The following is a 20872-nucleotide window of genomic DNA, read 5'->3' as shown; positions in this document are numbered from 1 at the left end:
ACCTTCTACACCTGTGATCCTTTTTCCTACACACCGCTGCCATGTGTCCATAATCCTGACACCAATAGCACCTCAGTGGAACCCTCTCATATTCCCTCACCCTGTAACAAACATAATCTAAATAGACTCTTTCTGGTAATTCTCCCTCAAATTCTAAAGTACTGATCCACATTTTTGTTCATTTCCCTCCCGATAGCTTTTCACCCCTAAAACTCCTTCTACCTCCAAAAAACAATTGGCGTCTATCGACAACAGGACCCCACTAATAACACCTTTCCGCATTGCTCTTTCTCTCATTAAAAAACGAACTACTTTTGTGGATTCAAGTCTTTTGATTTTAGGAACCTTGTCCCTCAGTCTCTTCGACTGACACTCCACAATTACAATCCTCCCCCCCCCCCGGTTACCCTCACTGCTCTTACTTCCCCAATCTCCTTTTTTTACGAGTTTCCCTATTTCGTGGGCATCATTAAAAACTCCATTTGCTTCCCATCCATGCCCGAGCCTCACATCCCCCTTTATTCCAACTACATATTTATCATCCTTCGTATTCAATTCCTTTTTTCCTTTTCTTATTTCCTCCTTCCACCACTTCACACTCCATTTCTTGAAGTCACTTCATCCGTAATCCAAATTCGATTGTCAACAAACATATAATTCAAAATCATAGACCAAAACAACTGTCCTCGCATGCGACACTCATTCAACTCTGGCACTCTTTCCTCCCTTGCCTAATGCTCGACCTTCTGAGAAAGTCCACATGTGCTAACTTCTGTTCTTCTTCTTCTTCTTCTTCTTCTTCTTCTTCTTCTTCTTATCCTCTTGTAAACACTATCTGAAGAAAAACATGTATTCAATGTACAAAAATGCCAAGTTACTCACACATACAAAGCACTATAAGCCATCAACACTTTCAAAATCTAGGCCTGCCATCAAAAGTACTGATATAAAAATGACAAAAGATTTTCTTTTTTAATAATTGATGAGAAGAACTCTGCTGAAAACGAACCACTGCCAAACAAACTGTGTTCTCATGTTGGCTTTAAACTTTGCATTCAGTGACATTCCATGCAAGTGGAGACCGCAGATTCAGATTCTGCAGTTGTGCTCGGAAATTTGTCATTATTTAAAAGTGAAAATTCTGAGTGGCTAGCGACTTTAGAAAACCACTAGCCACTTAGTGGCTGCTGAGCCAATAAATTGATTTTAAGCCCTGGCGCAGAAAAGATCCAGGTTCAAATCTGATTGAAAAGATTTTAATATTTTCATAAATGAGCATTCTGCATTATTATTATTATTATTATTATTATTATTGTTATTATTATTATTATTATTATTATTAGCGATGTTGTGGCAGTTTTCCAAAAAGGCCATTTGGACACTCCAAAAGGACACTTGGTAACCAAATGAAATTATGGGTCTTTAGAGGTGTAAAATTCAATATATTGTATACTGTATACTCGTGAAAGAAGTATCCTTAAAAGAGACTTGCTTTGCCACCCCTTCCCTCTCCATCTCGCCTCTTCACTTCCCTCTCCTTGCAACCTCTGGCAGCAGCAGGTCTGGAAGATTGTAGAAAATATATACATTAGCTATCTAGTTTACTAATCCATTCATTTAGGTCCTTTGTTTGACATTTTCATCAAATCCCAGCCCTCCCCCCAATCAACATGTCAAAATATGCTCAATATTCTCAATTCTCAATTTTCTCAAAATATTTTTATTATTATTCAGTACTCCTTACTCCTTATTTATGAGTTCTGGATAATAATAAAAATATTTTGAGTATGTATTTAGATGCTCACCGATATAAAATGGGATCAATTCATCACTGAATGTGCCCTCTGCTGTGGATTCAAAGCTGTTTTCACTGTCCTCCTCAGAAATATTCTCTCAGATGAGTGATTTTCTTCCAAATTCATTGCAAGAATTCTTGGGAAGATCTTCTTCCAGAATGTATTAGAGTTTTCTGAAAACAGTTTGATTAAATTATTTTATGGAATTTTTAATAAGCACCATCTATAAAATTGAATGGCTATTTTGAAGGATTTTGCAATCCATAATTCTGAAATTCCCACAGTAAAAATATATGGATTCCATTGCATGCATACCTGTTCTTCAAGAATATATTGAACTTTGCAGAAAACTGTTTGATTTCATAAATTTATTGAATGTCAAAAAAGGAACTGTTGTCGCTAAAACATTTGCATGGTAAAATAGTTAAAGAGGTAGAACCATGAGTTTTACTGCTTTCAAATGGTATATTGTGTGACCAGACTGAAAATTTAATCGTAAAAAAATGTAATGAATGCAGGCCGGTGTGACTTAAGGGGTTAAGCGGCAAGGGGGCTTGTGCCGGTGAGGCACGGGGAGGGGTAAATCTGTGGGAGTGATGTGGTGCCACACTGGTGAAATAGCGACCTAACTATAGTGCCTGATTACAATTTAACATATGAATTATATGAGCATGGATTTTAATTAGCCTAAAATTAACCTGTCTTTCAGCACCCTGCAACCTCTCCAACCACCCTGTCTCTCTTCTCCCTTTCTTTCTGTCTCTTTTTTCCGCCCTCCCTCTGTCACTTTCTCTGTCCCTAGCACCCCTTCACTCAATATGAGCTGTTGACATGCATGTGCACCAGATTAAGTATGCTTGACCTTTTTCTTTTCCCTTGATGAAACTGCGAGATGTGAGATGGGGTAATTCATAAATATTCAGAGACTGATGCTATCGCTGTTAACTGTCACAGGCAGAGCAGAATTAATTTCCTAAAATGGGATCTCCCCAGCAACAGCCATGGCCTCTTGATGCCATGTAGGCATAAGCTGTGCTGTATCTCTTCACACCCTTGTTTTGTGGGCACCATTTTGTATTTTAGTTAAAGAGTATTTCTCACAGCAATGACAGACTGTGGTCAGTCCAGTGTATCACTGCATGTGGGTGTTGCTTGGAGCCTTCAGTCTGTCTGATGTAATACTTTTTGGGGCCTGTCAGTCTGTCTGTCAGCATTGGCAGTGGCTGCAATAATGGTGGTTAAGGAGCTGAGCACTGCAGCACAGATGTTGCAGGTTTGCCTCGCTGGTGGATGACGGCTTCCACTACCACTGAACCACTGAGCTTGGCGCAGCACTCAATCTATATTCAGTAGCTATCCAGCCTTACAAATGGATAGTGTACCAATAGTGTGAGATATGTAGACTGCCCTGGATAAGAGATATGCCATCTGGCCTTTTTGTATCTGTTTGTATCAGTGTCCTCAGCCTGGGTTCATCCCTCTCCTGGGCCTCATAAGGAAGTGAGTTGCATACAGTAAGTATGTCAGTCCCATCTATCTCATACAGGATTATTCAGAAGATCAAAGCAGCAGCACACTTGTGATATTTTGAGTCATGTAGGCTGACTGTCGAATGCTCCCCCTTTGAGCTGATGGACACCCTTAGATCCTTGCCTCGAGCTGTCAAACTTTTCACCCCATCCTCAGAATCGCTTAAGACTCTGTGTGGGAGAAAGAGTGGCAGCTGACTTCTTCACTGTTGCTATGTTCCGCAGGCCTCTGCAGGCCAAGTGTAGGTTTGAGCTGAAAGCTCTCTCTCTCTCTCACTCTCTCTCTCTTTCTTTGAGAGATGGCAATATACTGTAGCAATGAGGTGAAACCCAGTGCACACTGTTCTGCTAAATAATGCTCTTTGTGCAAAAAAACGAAAAAAAAAAAAAAAACAGTGAATACAGGGTAAAATTAGACCAGTATCCTCAATCAACAGACATACAAAAAGGCAGTAAAATTCTGTATTCATCAAAAAGTGGCCCCACTCCTATCATTACAAAGCCCTGGATGCCAAAAGCTGAGCTCAGCTTTAGAATCAACCAATTATCAGGCAACACAACACAATCACACCTCATAACATATTGGAAAACACACACAAAAGCACAGAGTAAATTAGAATTCTCTCCAGCCCTGAAAAGAGGATGTATTGTGCAAGAGAACCTGACCACTGTGAAAAACATTTAACAAAGAAACATTCCAACAAAGTGCAGTGACTCGGTGGGTCAATTGCAGCGTGATGGGTAGTAGTGCATGCTTTTCCCTGAAACCCACAACCTCCAAGCAGCACACACATACACACACACACACACAAACTGTTCAGCACCTTTATTGAAACAGGTACAAAAGACATACATTTAGACAGTTACACATTTAGAAAGACAGTTTGACACAACCCTACATTCAGCTGGATACAAAATGACTTCCTGGTTGTAGTTCCTGTGTGTAATCCAACGGAGGTGATTGAAAGTGCTACCTGTTTTCCTCCAAGTGAAACAGCGGACTGCTGCTCTCCAGCAGTGGAAGGAAGGAAGCTCTTAACACATGGAAAGTGGGGACCTTCTGTCAATCACTCTCTCTTGACCAGGGGCGACATAGCTCAGGAGGTCAGAGCGGTTGTCTGGCAGTCGGAAGGTTGCCGGTTCGATCCCCCGCCCTGGGCGTAGCGGGGGATCGAAGTGTAGCAAAGTGTCCCTGAGCAAGACACCTAACCCCTAATTGTTCCCAATGAGTTGATTGGTACCTTGCATGGCAGCCTTTCACCATTGGCGTATGAATGTGTGTGTGAATGGGTGAATGAGAGGCATCAATTGTAAAGTGCTTTGGATAAAAGCGCTATATAAATGCAGTCCATTTACCATTTGACCATGATGAAAATGGGTTGTGGCTACATCAGTATTTCCATGGGGTAACCCTGTGGGACAAAAAGGGGACTGTCCTGGTTGCTCCAATCTCATGCTTGCATGCATTGGAGTCCATGCTGCCGTGGTAGGGAGGTCAAACCTGTTTTGGCGATCTTTCAGAAAACACAGTGCATGAAGAATTTTGACCGTTTATTCTTCATGCATAATTTTATAAACGCTGCAGTATAATCAAACAACAACATATACATAGCTAGCATGCCAGAATATAACAGTTGCTCGCTATAATAAAATTAAAAAAACTAGTTTCCCGCCGCATGTAATCACTGTCATTGGAGGGAAACGCATCATCACCTGTGTGACTTTTAGGATGGGGTTATCTTTTCCTTTAACAGCATGAACCAATGTTTTGTGGTATTTGTACCGTGAAACTAACATACTGTAAGCTTTTACTGGTATGTATTGTTATTGGATGCAACATTTAATGGAAGGTGTACTCTCAAAATGCAATATGTGTCAAAATATCTCGTATTCAAGTGTCCCTGTGGCTTCATTGAACAGGGTCATGTCTCCCTTTTCACCCTAATAAAAAACACCCATTCGTAAAACTAAAATGCTTTATACCACACTGTAGAGAAGACCGTGGCAAAGATATACATGTAAGTTCAAACTTGTTGTTCACCAGAAAACACGTACACTGGCAGCAGGCCATAGCTAGCTGCGGCTATTCTAGCTGCTGGGGATTCGGATTCCAGAAGGTGGCGCATGTCTCCTTTTCACTGTCATTACAAAAAACATCCATTTGTAAAACTCAAATGTCTTACGCCACACTTTATATAAGACTATGGCAAAAATATACATTTTAAAATATTGTTGTTCAATCAAGGTTTGGCTGTCTAGACATATCAGAAAACATTTTATAGGGCTTCTTCCCCGGCATAACTTGGACAAATTGGAATTGAACAGTTAGGATTTTGGTGAAGCATTAAGTGCAGACACAAATGCTCCTAAACAGAGTCAAGGCTCAATTAAGACAGGACCAGTCTATCTAATACCTGACAATTTAATTATGAAAGTGTTATTGAAAGCAGGTCTAAGCACATGATATTATTGTTTAAAGATTCATGGTTTTAGTCTCTTTGTAATGAGACCATACATTAATATTCTAGGTGGTAATTCAGTTCAGCTATTGAATACCACTACAAGATGCTGCTTTTAACAACAGATGAGATGAAAGTCCAACTGGCATGCCTCAGCAACCAGTTCTACGTAGACTTTAGGATTTTTAGTTGATGATTTCAATCGAATATCGATTGGCATTCATACTCAAAATTGGAAGAAGGAAACCATGACCCTTATGATAATCCGGGCCCTGACACCCCATAAATAGCTTAGTGTCTTGAGGTCCCTTCAGAGACAACTCTGCAGGAGGTGGGACCCATAGATGTATGCCTAGATTAGGGTATCAATGTGACTTTTAATTTCCCAAATGACGTTTCCTTTGATGTCTGTGGGCGAAGAACAGGCTAAATTCTTAAAAACAATATAGTATATGAACCTTGAATAAATTTTCCCTATCAAAATATATTGTTTCTCTCTCTAAGGCCATAATCTGAACACTAGATATCTGACAGCTCTTTCTTTCCAGGTTTTCTCTCTTGTCTACAAGCCTGCTGAGTCTTGTAGGGGGTTGGAGTGCCCACCTTGATTCTATCTTTAGACATTCAATAGTGCAAAGCCACAGAAATCTCCCATGGTGCACCCTCTTTAATGAGTCAGCCCTTTTGTTCTGGTCCGGATGTGGAGGCTGAGGGCCCACACGGACCTTTCTACAGCTACTGGTCCAGGGGCCCTGCTCTGTTTCCTCTGTTCTCTCTCTGAGTCTCTGAGTACCTGAGAGGTCTCTGAATTCATTTGTGACAAAAATGACTGGTTTGCTATATTGATGGACCCTGGAAATTTAATGAGAGGCGTGCAAGACTTTGAGAGTAAAATGAAATTGAATTTAATATTAATAATTTTTTCATACCTTAATTTTTAAGTAATAAACCATGAGTGTGTAAGTGATTCTCTTGTTTTAGGGAAAGCTTTTCTTTTTATGGGAATCAATCAGTGCGTTTACATGCACAGTTGAAATCGATCTATATTAATAGGTTTTATGTTGTCTGTGCCTGGACTATTAAAGACAAAAAATGGACAACTTTACAGCGCTGTACATTACATACGTTCTATACGCTTTAGTTTTGGTACAAATGAGATGAGGTGCTTCCACCGTACAAGGATCTGCTCAGGGCTTCTGATAAATCCTGCTTCCTCCAATTTTTTCGCAACTTTTTTGAATAGTTCGCCATCTGCGTTTTTCTTCCATCCATGTATTTTAGGATATTTAACTCATTTAGTTGCGATAGCATGAATTTGGTCTCTTCGTCCGTCCAGAAATGTTTTTTTTTTTGCCATGATACTTCCTCTACTGTGCGCTCGCTGTTCGATTTCCGGATTAATTACCTGTCGCAGCGGAACCTCTAACCTACGGAACATGTGCAGAACGCCTAGGCCAATTTTTGGCCTATTGAAGCTTGTATATGCTGTAGTAAATCGACCCTCAACCGCATTATCTAGGTATGTTAGTCTGACTCTAAAAAATTTGACTTAGTGCAATTTCAGTCAGACTACAATTTTTACATTATTCCAGTTTTAGCCAGACTACAATAAATCAACTTTTTCAAACATCATGTAAACCCACTGAGTGTCATTCAAGGTTTTTAAAATGTGTTTTTAAGGTTGCTTCCAGCTTGGGTTTCAACGTATCTATATATCCTGATAATAATCTTTTTTTTCTTTGTTTGGAAATTAGGAAAATTGTGGATTTGCTCAGGTAAAGCTTTGAAAGTAACACTGGTTCATTTTCTTTCATCTGTTGTTGCGTCAGGTCTGAGAGTGTTAGCTCGGGCATAGTTACGGCTGGAAACATCATAACTTTACGTTACAAATGCATTAACTGGTTATTCCACTAGTGCCATTTTCTGCCAAACTAAAAAAACAAAAAAAAAAAACAAATTAAAAATAACGTGCATACAGCATTTATTCCTGCCATAGCATTTACACATGCTGCTGTACAGTGCCCCCTGTGGTCCTTATGAGCAGCAGCAAAGGACTGACGACCAATCATAATGGCTGTTATCAGAAGGCATTTCCAAGTTATTGGACGGTGAGACCCTGGGCTGTGCATGAAGGCAGCAGTGGGCCACTGAAGGTCTCTCGCCCCCAGAGCCTCCATTGTACATGGGCGCAGCGTACCGGCGGCATGGCATACTGGCACTCCACACAGGCTGAACATGTGAAGAAGAGACCAGATGGCACCATGTAATCTTCTGCCACTACCCTTGTGACAAACCATTAAAGATCACATGCTTTAACCAGCTGTGCTCATCTAAATACAGTGTGTGTACATATGATTTATCCATGTATGATTTCTATAAAATATATCTACTTTAACAAGCTGTGTAGACATACATGCATATTAATCTGTACAACTATCTACCCACATATTTATCAAGGATATCTGCTATAATCCACTGTGTACATACTGGTTTGGTGTTTCAATTGCTTTTTTAATAAGGGAAATTAAAAAAGAAAACTAAAACAGGTTGAGAGCAGTTAGTTTAGTCTATTCCCAGTAAACAGTCAGTTACGTATACGTATACGTATATATAGGCATCTATCATTTTCCCTGTCCATTTTTCTGTATGTCTGCGTCTGTTTGTCATGAGAGCAGCAGTGCTCTGTGCAGGTGTAAGGATGACACAACTCCATCTGTGTGTTCCTTGAGATAAGCCTCCGCTGTGTCACTCATCCAGAATGACATGTGTCTGTCTCATCCTCCGCTCCATGTGTGTGTCACGTGGAGCTGAATAACTCATAGCTGCTTCCTATCAGTGACTAGTGTGCCTCCACTGCATTCATTGACACTGCTTTCGGAGAGCCTTGGAGTGGGGACCACTTCCATTCTGAGACTCCCAGTCTCATTCAGAAGTATCCCATGTTTTTAAAACATTTTTTAATATATATACATTTGGCATCCAACATGGGGCTGTGCAAATACAATTCCCTCCCATTATTGGAATGTTCAATTATCTGCACCCATAGCTATGTTAATGCACATTCCCTTATAGACATTCATGGCTCTCTTCCAAAACACATGGTGTCACCAGCAAACAAGCTGGGAGTGGGCTCCCATTAGAACAGTACTTTCTTTTTCCATGTCACTTTCCAAAGAAAAGCAACATAAGTCATAGTATTTTTGTATCTAGGTGATTGAAAGGGTGACTCCCTTAAATGTAATGCTTGCCTTTTTGTATTACTCATAACAAATGAATCCATGCAGAGTATAAGCTTGAAGATTATGTAATTGCCTTTGTTACTTTGGAATTCTTGCTATGTTGCTTTGAGTGGTCAATACACAAACCTGAGGTTTGTATTGCTGAAGTTGTACTGTAGCTTGTAAATAGTGATTTGTGTAAGTTATGTAGACAAACATGAAAGGTGTGCAAAAATGGCTGCTGGGAAAGTGGGGAAGTGTAATCACTTCACACAGCCAGTACCAAGCAAGCAAGCAAAAATCAAATGCTGAGGCTGTCTGTGGCTTCAAGAACCCCAAGGCCTGCAAGTCTCAGCAGCAGGCTAAATTGGGACTCTAGAAAGTCTCAAGTATCAGAATATCTCATCTAAGCACAGGGATTCTCCTGGGACTTAAGAATCCAACAGTCATCCATTTCATCTACCAGCACAAATACAGGCCCGTGCAGCTTTATACCAGCCCAGCATTTGCTTCTTCCACGGGGTGATCCAAGGCTAAATGGCAGTCCACTCATCACCCTGGATAAGATCACCAGCTAAACAAAATGTATTTTGTTCATTAATGTATTCAACACATTTCATGATTTACTGGTTTATTTCACAATGTAAAACTTGCTAATGGGAACACAGAACCTATCAGCATAGAAATTATACCATGAAAATCAGCATAGAGTGAGGCTTCAAATCTGATTGCATTATTCTACCTAGTTTGGCACCAGACTCAGCATTTATATGGTGATACGATAATACAGTTTATGATAAAATACTGACAGAGGAACACATTGGCAGATTTATGCACAAAAGCAAATCAATTAACAACCTCATAAAATACTTTCAGGTGTTCACATAACCAGAGATAAAATATAGTTCTGCCAGAAAGTAGGATTTTATTACAGAGTTCTGCATATCATTTGAACATAGCATAATGTTTATTAGGTCAGGTGAATGCACTATAATTTTTTTTGCAGATGTAATGTACACATGAAAAATATATCAGTACTGTATATCTTAACAGCAACACTGAAAACAGACATTTATGGTAAACTGAATGCAAATCTACTGTGAATAATCTCATTATGCCTTGGTTTCACACTGATACTAAGTGAAACCATTCTTATCATCGCATGCTTTTTTATTCGTTGCCAGTATTACCTGCCACTATTCGGTGAGCTCCCTGCGCACCCACTAAATCTAATGTGCATGTTGAAAAAGGCACAAAAGAATGTTTACCACAGCACACACTGTATATGGCATATAGAATGTAGCACTAGATTGTCCTACTCATTAAAAGTGAGTCAAATCCATGCACAGAGCCTGTGTAGGCAATGGATCCAAATCCCATAAAATTTCTAATGCAATTCTTCAAGTGCAGCGTATTAAAATGTACGTACCACCAAAATTCAATGTGTGCAAATTCAGTTTTTGATACCAGTTTAGCAGGATAGTTATACACTTTAAATATGATGAACTGTCAAAAATGTCATGAATGTGAGTGTGCAGCACAGTAGTGTAACAAAGTGATACAAAATAACTGTCATGCATCACCCAGTTGGGCGCTGAACATTAGTTCAGGGGCTCTTCCCCAACTTCACTGTAGTCCTGTAATCCATTATTAAAAACATTCATCTGGTTCAATCAGGGAATGGTTCATAGAATATCTTTAACACGTAACTGACCTAACAAAATCACAGGTTTCAGCAACATTTACAACATAAAGGTGACTGCATTAAGACATACATCTATTATCTATAAAACTCTAAAATATCTGTTGTTCAGCTGTAACAGTTCTCCCTGCTCACAGTGAGCAAATCTAAGCAAATCTATTCTCTATTAAAAATCTATTCCTATGTTTATTCCTATGAATATAGACTGCCATATATTTATACCCGCACACACACACATGCACTGTACACACACATAACCAGTGCTGTAAACAAAATAAACAAAAATATCAACATATTGCAAAGGATCGAACATTAGAGTTACATATCACACATTTCTATAATCATATTTTAATATATTCCTTATCTTTCTAAGTACCCATTAAAAAACACACACACATTCTGGCATTACTGTTAAAAGGCATACTATGCAGGATTTCTACACTGAAAATATTATAAAATAACCACGCTACAGCATATCTATGATACACTGGTAATCTCAGTCTTTACGCATTTACACCGAATTTGTGCGTCTTTACCTGTATTTGTTATTCTAAAACGTTTTTGGGACTTTTCTGGGTTTGTTGCTCTTGTTTGTGTGGGGAGGGGTGCAGAGCCTGTGGTTTTGGTTCAGATTTCACCTGTAAGTAACATTACCTCTGGCTATTCAGGTAGCTACCATATGTAGCTAGATGGCCGAAGTCAGTTACTCAGGGTGAGTGGGCGGGGTTTAAGACAGAGGAGGAGGCTTCTTTGATTGTAAACACAGGACCACAGCAAGGCTAAAATCATGCATAGTATGCATTTACCCTGGGAAAAACTCTATACACAAGTGTTAACAAAGAATCATGTACAAAGAGCACAAATTCACATAGATCTCCAAAATGGGTCAGATGGTTGTTCATATGTACAGTATATAAAATGAGCAAAGATTCCAGAGTATGGCAAACATGAGCAGATGTTTTTTTACATAGCCTTGTCTCCATCAAGAGGTAAGGGGGATGGGTTTTCCCATAGGTGTGCAGGTCAAGTAGTAGGAGGGGGACGGGCCACGCCTCCACCTTCCTTGTGTGTTCCTGGCTGTTGGACCACACTCACAGTGAAAGCTGGATCATTATTGGCCCCAGGTCTCAGTTGGAGTCTCCACCTACCGCATATTCTGCCAATCCAGTACTGTCCCAGTACTGCTCCTCTTCTGTGTAGTACAGGCAGACAGACAGACCGGCAGACAGAGACAGGCAGATGTCCAGGTAGGCATAGTGAGACAGACATGTAGGCAGACAGACATTTAGAGAGAAAGTTGGAGACAGTATGAATCAGGCAGGTACTGTATATCTCTGTAATAAGAAGTAGACAGGACCATTTTCAAGAAGACAAATGTTTGGACAGGGTCCTGATTTTAGTATTCTGTCCAAATAGGCGGTTTCCTCACCTAGTCCTCCTATACATGCTGCTCCACACCTTCGTACTCACTAACTAATCTTCTCCAAGTCCCCATAAAAACCCATTCATATTACATATTTTTTCATCACAATATTTTTTCACATCCACATCAACAGGTGTGAAGCACTGTAAATCAAAACATCCAGATATCCTTCCCACTGGCAAGTGGAGTTTAAGGTTTTGGATTTATTGCAGTAACTGATGTATGTACATGCATATCTGCATGCCTCCATGTGTATGTATCGGAGCATACTGTATGAGTAAGTGTGTGTTCATTTGTGGTGTGTATGTTCTCTACACTCTGCACTGTGTATGTTCTCTGCACTGATCGCGAGACACATTACATTACAGGCATTTAGCAGACGCTCGTATTCACAACTCTTACATGCATTCATGTATACAGCTGAATATATATATTAAAGCAATACAGGTTAAGTACCTTGCTCAATGCTACAGCATTGTCCTACCCGGGAATCAAACCTGTGATTATGGTTTATGTTGGGCTTACATTAAGAAGTTTTGTCCTGCCCAGGCTTGTGGAAAAACCCACAGGCTTAAGTCAAAAGACTAATGTCTATGTATCCCCCTTGGAAGAAGGCTGTTATATGCCTATGCACCCACTCTTCCTTCGGTAGAAGAGGCAGGCACTGGATGAGGACACGTTAATGTGAATGGCATGGGATTGTTTTGCACAGAACTTAATCATCACTAACTCACCATTTCAGTTTAGAACAAACAGAAAGGTTTCTGGACTGCACTGTGGCTCCAAACACCTTTACCTGCTAGAGAATAGTATAGTGAGGAACGCAAGGTTTTGCTTGTTACTGGTGCCATGCGGGGTGCAGACTGCTGGGCAGACCACCACATGATTGAGTCCAAGCTCAGAGTGACAGTACGCCATCCTGTCTGCCTCCACAGATCATGCAAGAGGCAGCTGAACGGTACTCGACTGAAATATCCTATGGTGCTGATGCTTCTGTTGCGCCATTGCAGAGAAGCTGCAGGACAGTGATTTTCATTAGGACTCAGAAAGCTCTGTTGATTCCAAATGGGCCTATTTCAGCTCAAAACTTCACTGGCAACAGTCTTAGGATGCATCAGGAGTGGATTGATGGAAATTCCTACACCATCTCCACTCTACTAGACACCATTCACAGAGCCCATAGTGAATTACTGAATGAAGTGAATCAAAGATCCACAAGCAACACTGGGAAACATCAAGAAAGGCGGGGCAGTCAACCTTTTGAAATCTGTAAAATTACCGGTGGATTATGAAGGCCAAGGAAATACAGTCGTTCCCACGAAAGGACATGCACAACTTTTATGATGCAATAAAGAATATCTACAGACCAAGAAACTTCTTCTTTGCACCCCTGATGTCAGCTGATGGTTGGAGTTTTATCAAAAACCAAAAGCTCATTTTTCAGTGATGGGCTGAACACTTTGAGACCCTTCTTAATCAGCCCATCTCAGTGGACCACTCAGTCCCAAGAGAACTACCCAGCCATCCAGCAATTCAAGATCTGGATCTACCACCAATATTTAGTGAGGTGCTGTCTGCAGTTCACACCTTGAAGTACAACAAGACTCCTGGCCCTGACAGTATCTCTGCAGAGAGCTTGAAGTAAGGTGGCTACTTCTGCATCAGCTTTACATCATCTCATCACTGATATAGGGAAACATGAAGCTGTAAACCAGCAATGGTGGGACACTAATATTGTGATCATTTATAAAGGCAAAGGTGATAAAGTTCTGCACAGACTAATACAGAGCCTTACTGAAAACCTGCAGCTAGAATCACATTGTGGCTGCAGGAATGACCCAAGGACCATGGAAATGGTATTCACCAACTGCAAGAGAAATGACAGGAATAGCATCAAGTTCTCTTTGTGGCATTTGTTGACCTGTGAAAACCCTTTGACACAGTCAATGTGGGATCCTTTACTCATATTTTGGCTGCCCACAGAGGTTTGTCCATATTCTATGGCAGTTCCATGAAGACATGATGGCATATGACCACAGATGGCCCACAGGCTGAGTCTGCACTGGTGTCAGGCAGGGATGTGTGCTAGAAACTGTTCGTTTTCCTCCTATATGACACCCAGCTACTTCACAAAGAAATGTGAGGCAAATAGTGACTGGATTTTAAACTAGATGGAAACCTGTTCAATATCCGTAGACTTCATCCTGCAACATAATTAAGATCTGCACATGTTAGAACTGTGATGTGCAGGTGACTGTGGCACATACAACAGATTCCCTATGTTCTCATGCACAGGTGAGCCTCACCTGCTGCCTGGGGCTCAGCAGGGGGCTGGGCATGGCTGGGATTATCGGTGGTACTCTGGTCTTTTGGGGGCCACCGCAGTTCTCCACTCTCTACCTCGCCACTCTCTGTGGGCTCCACCACGATAGATGGAAGCCGTTTGGACAGCTTGGGGTACCTCTCATGGGAATCTGGGAAGATCTGGAAACATAGAAGAAGGGGAATGTGTTGTATTCAGCTGGGATCCACAATGATTAAAAACAGAGGTTCATGGGAAAAAATCCTCCCAATGCTGCACATGATAGACACATGGATTAAACAATAGAGCTCTATTATGACTAGAGCCCCATTCTGGCTGGTAAAGAGCCAATTTTTATCCCCAGTTTCTTCACTAATTTTCTCTTATCTCCCTACATAGAATTCCCCAATTATATCAGCAGGCCCATCCCTTCACTCCAATATCCACTGCCAGCTGGGGAGACAGCATAAAAGTGCACGCTCTCTTCTGAAGCATGTGCTGTTAGCCCCTTCTGACCTTGCAGTCCACCAGCTGAACTGTATAGTCACCACTGACTGAACACCTTTTTTCACTTTTTTCCTCATAGTGCATTGGTTAGCTGGTGGATTTTGGAGTGAAAAGAAGATGCAGAGGGCTGCATGTTTTAATAGGAGAGGGGGCTGCCTCTGCCATCCTGAATTGATGGAGAATGCTGCAATTACAAACTGAGTCACGCCTGATTTTCTAGAGGGGACAGAAAAGTGAGGCACACCAATCAGATGGAGGTGATTACAGCAGAACCAAGAGCAGCCCCTCTTCACTTGGAAGACACGGGGAGAAGATACTGACTGTTACCATCACAGTAGGAGGCCTAGCACTAGCAATGAAGTGGGAGATGATTTGTATACAGCCTGCTGTGTACAGGTGACAGTTGCATGTAGGTGTGTATGTGCTTGCATGTGTCTTGTGCATATGCATGTGCTGTATGTACAGTATGTGTGTCATGTTTGCGTGTATGTGCATGGTTTAAATCAGAGGGGGCAAGCAGAACCATATCTGTTTCTGGATTTCATGCCAATTTCCATCATTTTAGCTATATTAAGATAAGCGCATGAATGACAGCCAAAGACTGTTCTTCTGTCCCTATATGAAACTTTACCTGTGGTCTAATCTACGAGTGAACCTGTGTTGGTGTATAAAGCTTATTATCTTGCTTAGTCTGTGTAATTGGTGGAAACAAAGACCTGCACCACACTGGCCCCCCAGGACCAGAATTGCCCTCCCCTGGTTTATATGGCGTGTGTTTGTTCCATGTTTGTGTGTAGGCGCACAATTTCTGTACTTGCTTGGCTGGTCGGTGTGTGCAAGTAAACTCACCTGAAAATGGATGTCCTGGTCCCCAGGGTTGAAGTCCTCCATGACTGCTTCAGGGCTGTTCATCACCTCTGTCATCCTGAGGAAACAGGCCTACACCAGTCACTATATAGCTACACCCCCAAAGTGTGGCCCTCTGGGAGATAGAGTCCAGTTGGACTGGCACCCTGGCTATTCAAAACTATATTGTGCAGAAGTTAACTAAACTTCTAAAACCATAATGATATTTAACAGCTAAAAAAATGAAAACATGTCAGCTGACTGTGATGAAAATCCTATGCTCAATATAAAACTTGTCATCAAAAAAAATGTAATTAAGATGAAAGCATTGAATTATCTTGTACCAAGGCAAGCACTTTCAAATATTCCATGTTCAGCAGGATTTAAGTTGCACCTCATTCCTTCTCATTAAATGAAACTTCCTCTTCAATGGATTCCTCTTTTCTGTTTACTACACACACACACACACAACAAAAGGCACCTCTGATTTCACATTTTGATTCAGTGTTCTTTAAATTACAATAAAAGTGATGTCATGCCATGTCCAAATGGTGCGTGTACAAATTTAGAAATTAATTTTTGAGTCAGAAGCAAATAACCCCCATAAAGCTCCAACATTCCAAAATCTATAAGCCCGTGGTACATTTCCAATTGTGAATATTGGTAATATGTGTCAATGTATTACTGGCGTTTGCAATATACAATATGCAGAACAGGATGAAATTCAAAATTACATGAGCAAATCACTATTTTGCCCTTTCCTGTTTGCATTAATTTAAGGTGCTCCACATAAGAATATTTGCTGAACTTCTTGCTGAATGTAAATTGTAGGGCACTACAGGGTTAAGGTGGAAAAACTCACTATTTCAATCCCAGTCTCTGAAGATCATTACACTTTTGGAACATTGTTTTAAAACATCCACAACAGTAAACCTGTGAGTTCTAACATTCTGCCATAGCTAGAGGATTCCCATTTTTTTTGGCAATTTCAGTTAAAACTGGCAGCATGCGTAATGTAGCTTCAATAGAGAATATTAAGTCTTGAACAATCAGAGTGCTAAACTGTCACTTGCGATTGTTCCTAGTCTTCATCAGCCCTTTGGTGAAGACCCTTTAAATTCCATGCCAACCATAGTACAGAAATCTAAAATGTGTGATTCATTTCAGATTCCTTTGACAAGAACACTATGATGGAAAAGATTTTCGCCATTAATAAAATAAAATGGAAGGGAAGAAAAAGTAAGTTATTCTAAAAAAGGAATCTGAGAAAATTTTCTGGGCTTACACAAGGAGACAGAAAAAGATTTTTAAGCTCACATTTCAAATAATACTGTTATTTTAAAAACAAAAGTTGATATTAAGTTATATAAAACAAATAATCCAGGTCCAGCATTCAAGCCCCTTTGCTAGCATTGCAGTAAACATGCTTGTTTGTGTAGATGACAGCAAAATCAAAAATACTGGTTCATTGCAATCTTCTCATGTTTCTTATTCTCCCACTATAGACTCTGAGAAAATTCTGGAAAGGTCAGCTAGGTTGGTACGTTCTGGTGCATCTCTTACTGAGAAGAAAGATAATTAGTTGCCAGAGGGACTAAGAGGGCTTTGAGTTATTTGTGGGGTTCCCCAGATGGTGTCCTCTTGGAACATCTTTGTGCCGCTCCAGAGAAACTCATAGCGGGACTTTAAAGCCTGGCGGGGGATTCTGGACAGTTTGACGGGTCGCCTTGGAAACGGTTTGATGGCGCCTTTGATTATGCAAGCGCTTCACTTGGTGGTGTCTGGTATACAACGGATATAAACCCCTGCTTCATGCAGAGCTGATATTAACTGTAATAAGAAATTAGGTGACCCTAATCTCTGATTAACACTATTAAAAAACTGAATTCTCTACAAGCTTGACAGAGAACAATAACTGCAAACTACAGGTGGCCACATCAAAGAGATTTACTGATGCTGCAATGAGGATATAATTGGGAACTGAGAGCTCAGTGCTACATTAATTAATTACATTAATTACTTTAAACCATTCAATGCAGACAAACACAGAGGATCTAACTAAGTCTCACAAAATACATTATAATACTGCTGGAAGGTTTATTAAAATTGTATGTGTATAGCTGCTCAAAACATGAATTCAGCATGAGAAACATTTGATGTAAAGAAAAATACTAGATGTAACTGTAATGTTATATTAAAGATTTATGTTTGCCTAATATGTAAGTTCCTGGTCTGGTAGAGGAAGATGTTTTTCGTAGCAAGGTCTTTTGGGCAGAGCAGAACACTGGACATTACATAATTAGGGGGCCAAGCAGCAAGGGTGCGTAGGACCCCTATTTTTTTCTTGCTAGGATTCTTCTTCTTTCTCCTCTTGCTAAATTTTCACCCCTTTCTCATGCTCAAAATCTCACGAAATTCAGCAGGCACGCCCGGTACGGCTGCCAGTTCATTATGCATGACACACATGCAACTAACACTCTAGGTGGCACTGTAGCGCCATCTGCAAAATTGCAACACTGAAAAAACACTTATTTTGGCTATTCCTCAATACCAGATTTCTTCCACAAGTCTACCTCCTCTTCCTGAACAAATAATTTAATAGACCCCATAACCTCCACCATATTGGATTTCAATAAGGGTCAGTGGCCACTCTTTCTCCATGAAAAGTGCACCAAAACTAGAACAGTAGACTTTCCTATTTGAGTGCAGTAGTCTCAAAGCTAGCTATAAGTTTTTGGCAGCATGTAACTTTAAAATTGCTGGTATGCAAACTAACAAATCTGTAAGGAAGCTATAAAAGATGCATAATTTTCTGACGGAATCCTGAAAAGACCAGACAATAAAAGGTTTTAACTCTTAAAAGATAAAGGGAACATGGCTCTTGACAAACAGTCAGATTGTCCCTGATTGGTTTCACATTCCCTCGGCAAATGAAAAATGGAACACATTTTGAGGATAGCAGGCCAGTGTTGTGTGAACACAGCAGACTTTAACACGCTTTCAATTTGTCCAAATGGTCCCAAAGGGGAGGCATAGAGAGCAAAGTGCAGCCACAAGAGAGAGAAATTGTCCCTGATTACAGACAAGATATGGTTCATGGCGAGACAGCACATATCACTAACACATTCTGCACATGTCAGGGATAAGAAAATCTTCCTGAAGCAAAGATATAGGAACAGTATCGAACATGCAGCAATTTTTATATTTATTTATTCATACCATATACTTTTCTAACAATAATGTACCCTACAAAACGACACTGACATTATGACACGGATTATTAATAAAGTTAAAAGAAAGATGGCCAACTGACTGGAGCTTTAATATCGTGTTAACATTAAGGCTATATTTCATAAATGCATTGAAACAGTTTACCACAAGGATAGCCTAAATACGGAATAGAAAAACTGAAGATATAAACGTATACTTAAGAATAATTTTGTGGAATGGAACTTTGTCCATGGCTTTAAAAAAAAAAAAAAAAAAAAAACGATCCCAGGAGATGGATGTGTGAACTTAATTTTTTTTGAATGTCGCTTTTTTGCCGCCAAAAAGCGCAGATAGGTTTCTGCTGTCGTCACTTACGATCTATTTAATATTGTGATGTAGACTTAAGACTTTGCATAGGATAAAACCACCACCTCCAGAAAACATAAAACAAAAACATTGTGAATTTTAAAAGTAGGCTATATTATTTAATATTATAACACGGGTTGTTCGTATAATTTCACCTCTTCAAGCTGTCCCTCTATAATGGATTAGTTGAAATGTCTCTTTCCCATTTTTGAACAATTAAATACTTGCTTTAATAGCACTGCCCCCTGGCTGATCATTACCTACATTTGATCTCTTCCCGTGGCTATGCCTGCACGCCCAAAACGTTTGTAATAATACTTATTGTTCTAATTATAGTTCAATTCTGCCGCGAAAGCATTCCACACTCACCGTCCTAACGCGTCTGTTCCGCTCCGGTTGCAGCGCTGTTGTATTCCTATTGAAGGCGCAGGCTGTAGTTTCTTACTGTAATACGGTGCTGTGTGTTCTCAGGTTTGTCGCTCCAGCGCTTTAAGCATGCGCAAAACTAGGACCGATTGTCTTCACAAGTGTTTCGGAAAGGCAGAGGGACAATGCGTGATTTAATACATACATAATCAGGGAGGCGCTGACAGATGGAGCGCTTGTTTTCCCTCCTACCCACCTGATTCGTGACCAAAGAACGCACAAAGCTGTCAATCCGGAACTTGTCCTTAATCATAACAACTACCGGCTAAGTTGAGACATTTAAACAGTTACAAGTGATTTAGTGTTTAATGATTTGCGTGTCGTGATTTGCTTTCATAGAGAGCAATGTATGTACATAAAATTATTATTATTATTATTATTATTATTATTATTATTATTATTATTATTATTATTATTATGTGACTTTCCTTTTTTGTGACTTGCAATGCACCCATAGAACCGGGTCCAAGCAATGGTCCAGGGGCACAATGGGAAAGATGATCTTTTATGTGATGTAAAGGAGGGTGATCTGGACTTTGCAGATGCTGATTTTGCCTGAGATCTTGTTAATACGTTTCTGCACTGCTTTTTTGACAAGCCCTACAGCTCCTATGACCACTGTTGTATCACCTCTGTTGTCATTTCCCACATCCTATTGATCTAGATCGCTGGGTCCTTGTACCCAGACATCTTCTTGGTGACCTTGACAGATGTGTTGTATCCTGATGGTACAGCCATGTGGAGGAGTATGCACTTTCAATTTTCATCATTCTATATTTTGATGACGATGCCTGTTCACACTTACATTACATTACATTACATTCATTTGGCAGACGCTTTTATCCAAAGCGACGTACAAAAAAGTACACTTATTTCTCTGTCTGTATGGATGGGCATGTCCCATAGGATGGTAACCTCATTGTTCTCAATGACAGTGCTAGGTTGGTGTTGGTACCACTTGTTGGTTGTCTTGGTCTTGTGTTCCCTACAGATCTTCCAGTGTAGGTACGTTGTTACCTTGCTGTGTCTGTTGATATATTCTGTCTTTCTCGTTTCTGGGCAGCCTGAGACAATGTGATGGATGGGTT

General features: G+C 40.3%; 1 protein-coding gene across 1 annotated transcript; it reads right to left on the bottom strand.

Annotated features, from left to right (window-relative positions):
* Positions 1–9616: 9616 nt before the first annotated feature.
* LOC135257032 (protein LBH-like) lies at positions 9617–19977 on the bottom strand. Its single transcript, XM_064339405.1, has 4 exons — positions 19728–19977; positions 15786–15861; positions 14434–14611; positions 9617–11896 (listed from the first exon to the last, which is right to left on the bottom strand). The coding sequence occupies exons 2-4, from the start codon at positions 15858–15860 to the stop codon at positions 11832–11834; spliced, it is 318 nt and encodes a 105-aa protein (XP_064195475.1). The 5' UTR covers position 15861; positions 19728–19977; the 3' UTR covers positions 9617–11831.
* Between the last annotated feature and the right edge of the window lie 895 nt (positions 19978–20872).

The sequence above is a fragment of the Anguilla rostrata genome, chromosome 6, assembly GCF_018555375.3.
Source record: "Anguilla rostrata isolate EN2019 chromosome 6, ASM1855537v3, whole genome shotgun sequence".
Taxonomy (NCBI): domain Eukaryota; kingdom Metazoa; phylum Chordata; class Actinopteri; order Anguilliformes; family Anguillidae; genus Anguilla; species Anguilla rostrata.
The sequence above is the reverse complement of the archived record's forward strand: the minus strand, read 5'-3'. Positions and strand labels throughout refer to the sequence as shown.

Bases quoted from the DNA above. Each gene is read 5' to 3' on its own strand.
- LOC135257032 (XM_064339405.1), bottom strand. From the start codon at position 15,860: ATGACAGAGGTGATGAACAGCCCTGAAGCAGTCATGGAGGACTTCAAC. The intron at 14,612-15,785 runs GTGAGTTTACTT...CTATGTTTCCAG, and splicing joins ACCAGGACATCCATTTTCAG to ATCTTCCCAGATTCCCATGA. The intron at 11,897-14,433 runs GTGAGGCTCACC...TGTACTACACAG, and splicing joins TGCTGAGCCCCAGGCAGCAG to AAGAGGAGCAGTACTGGGAC.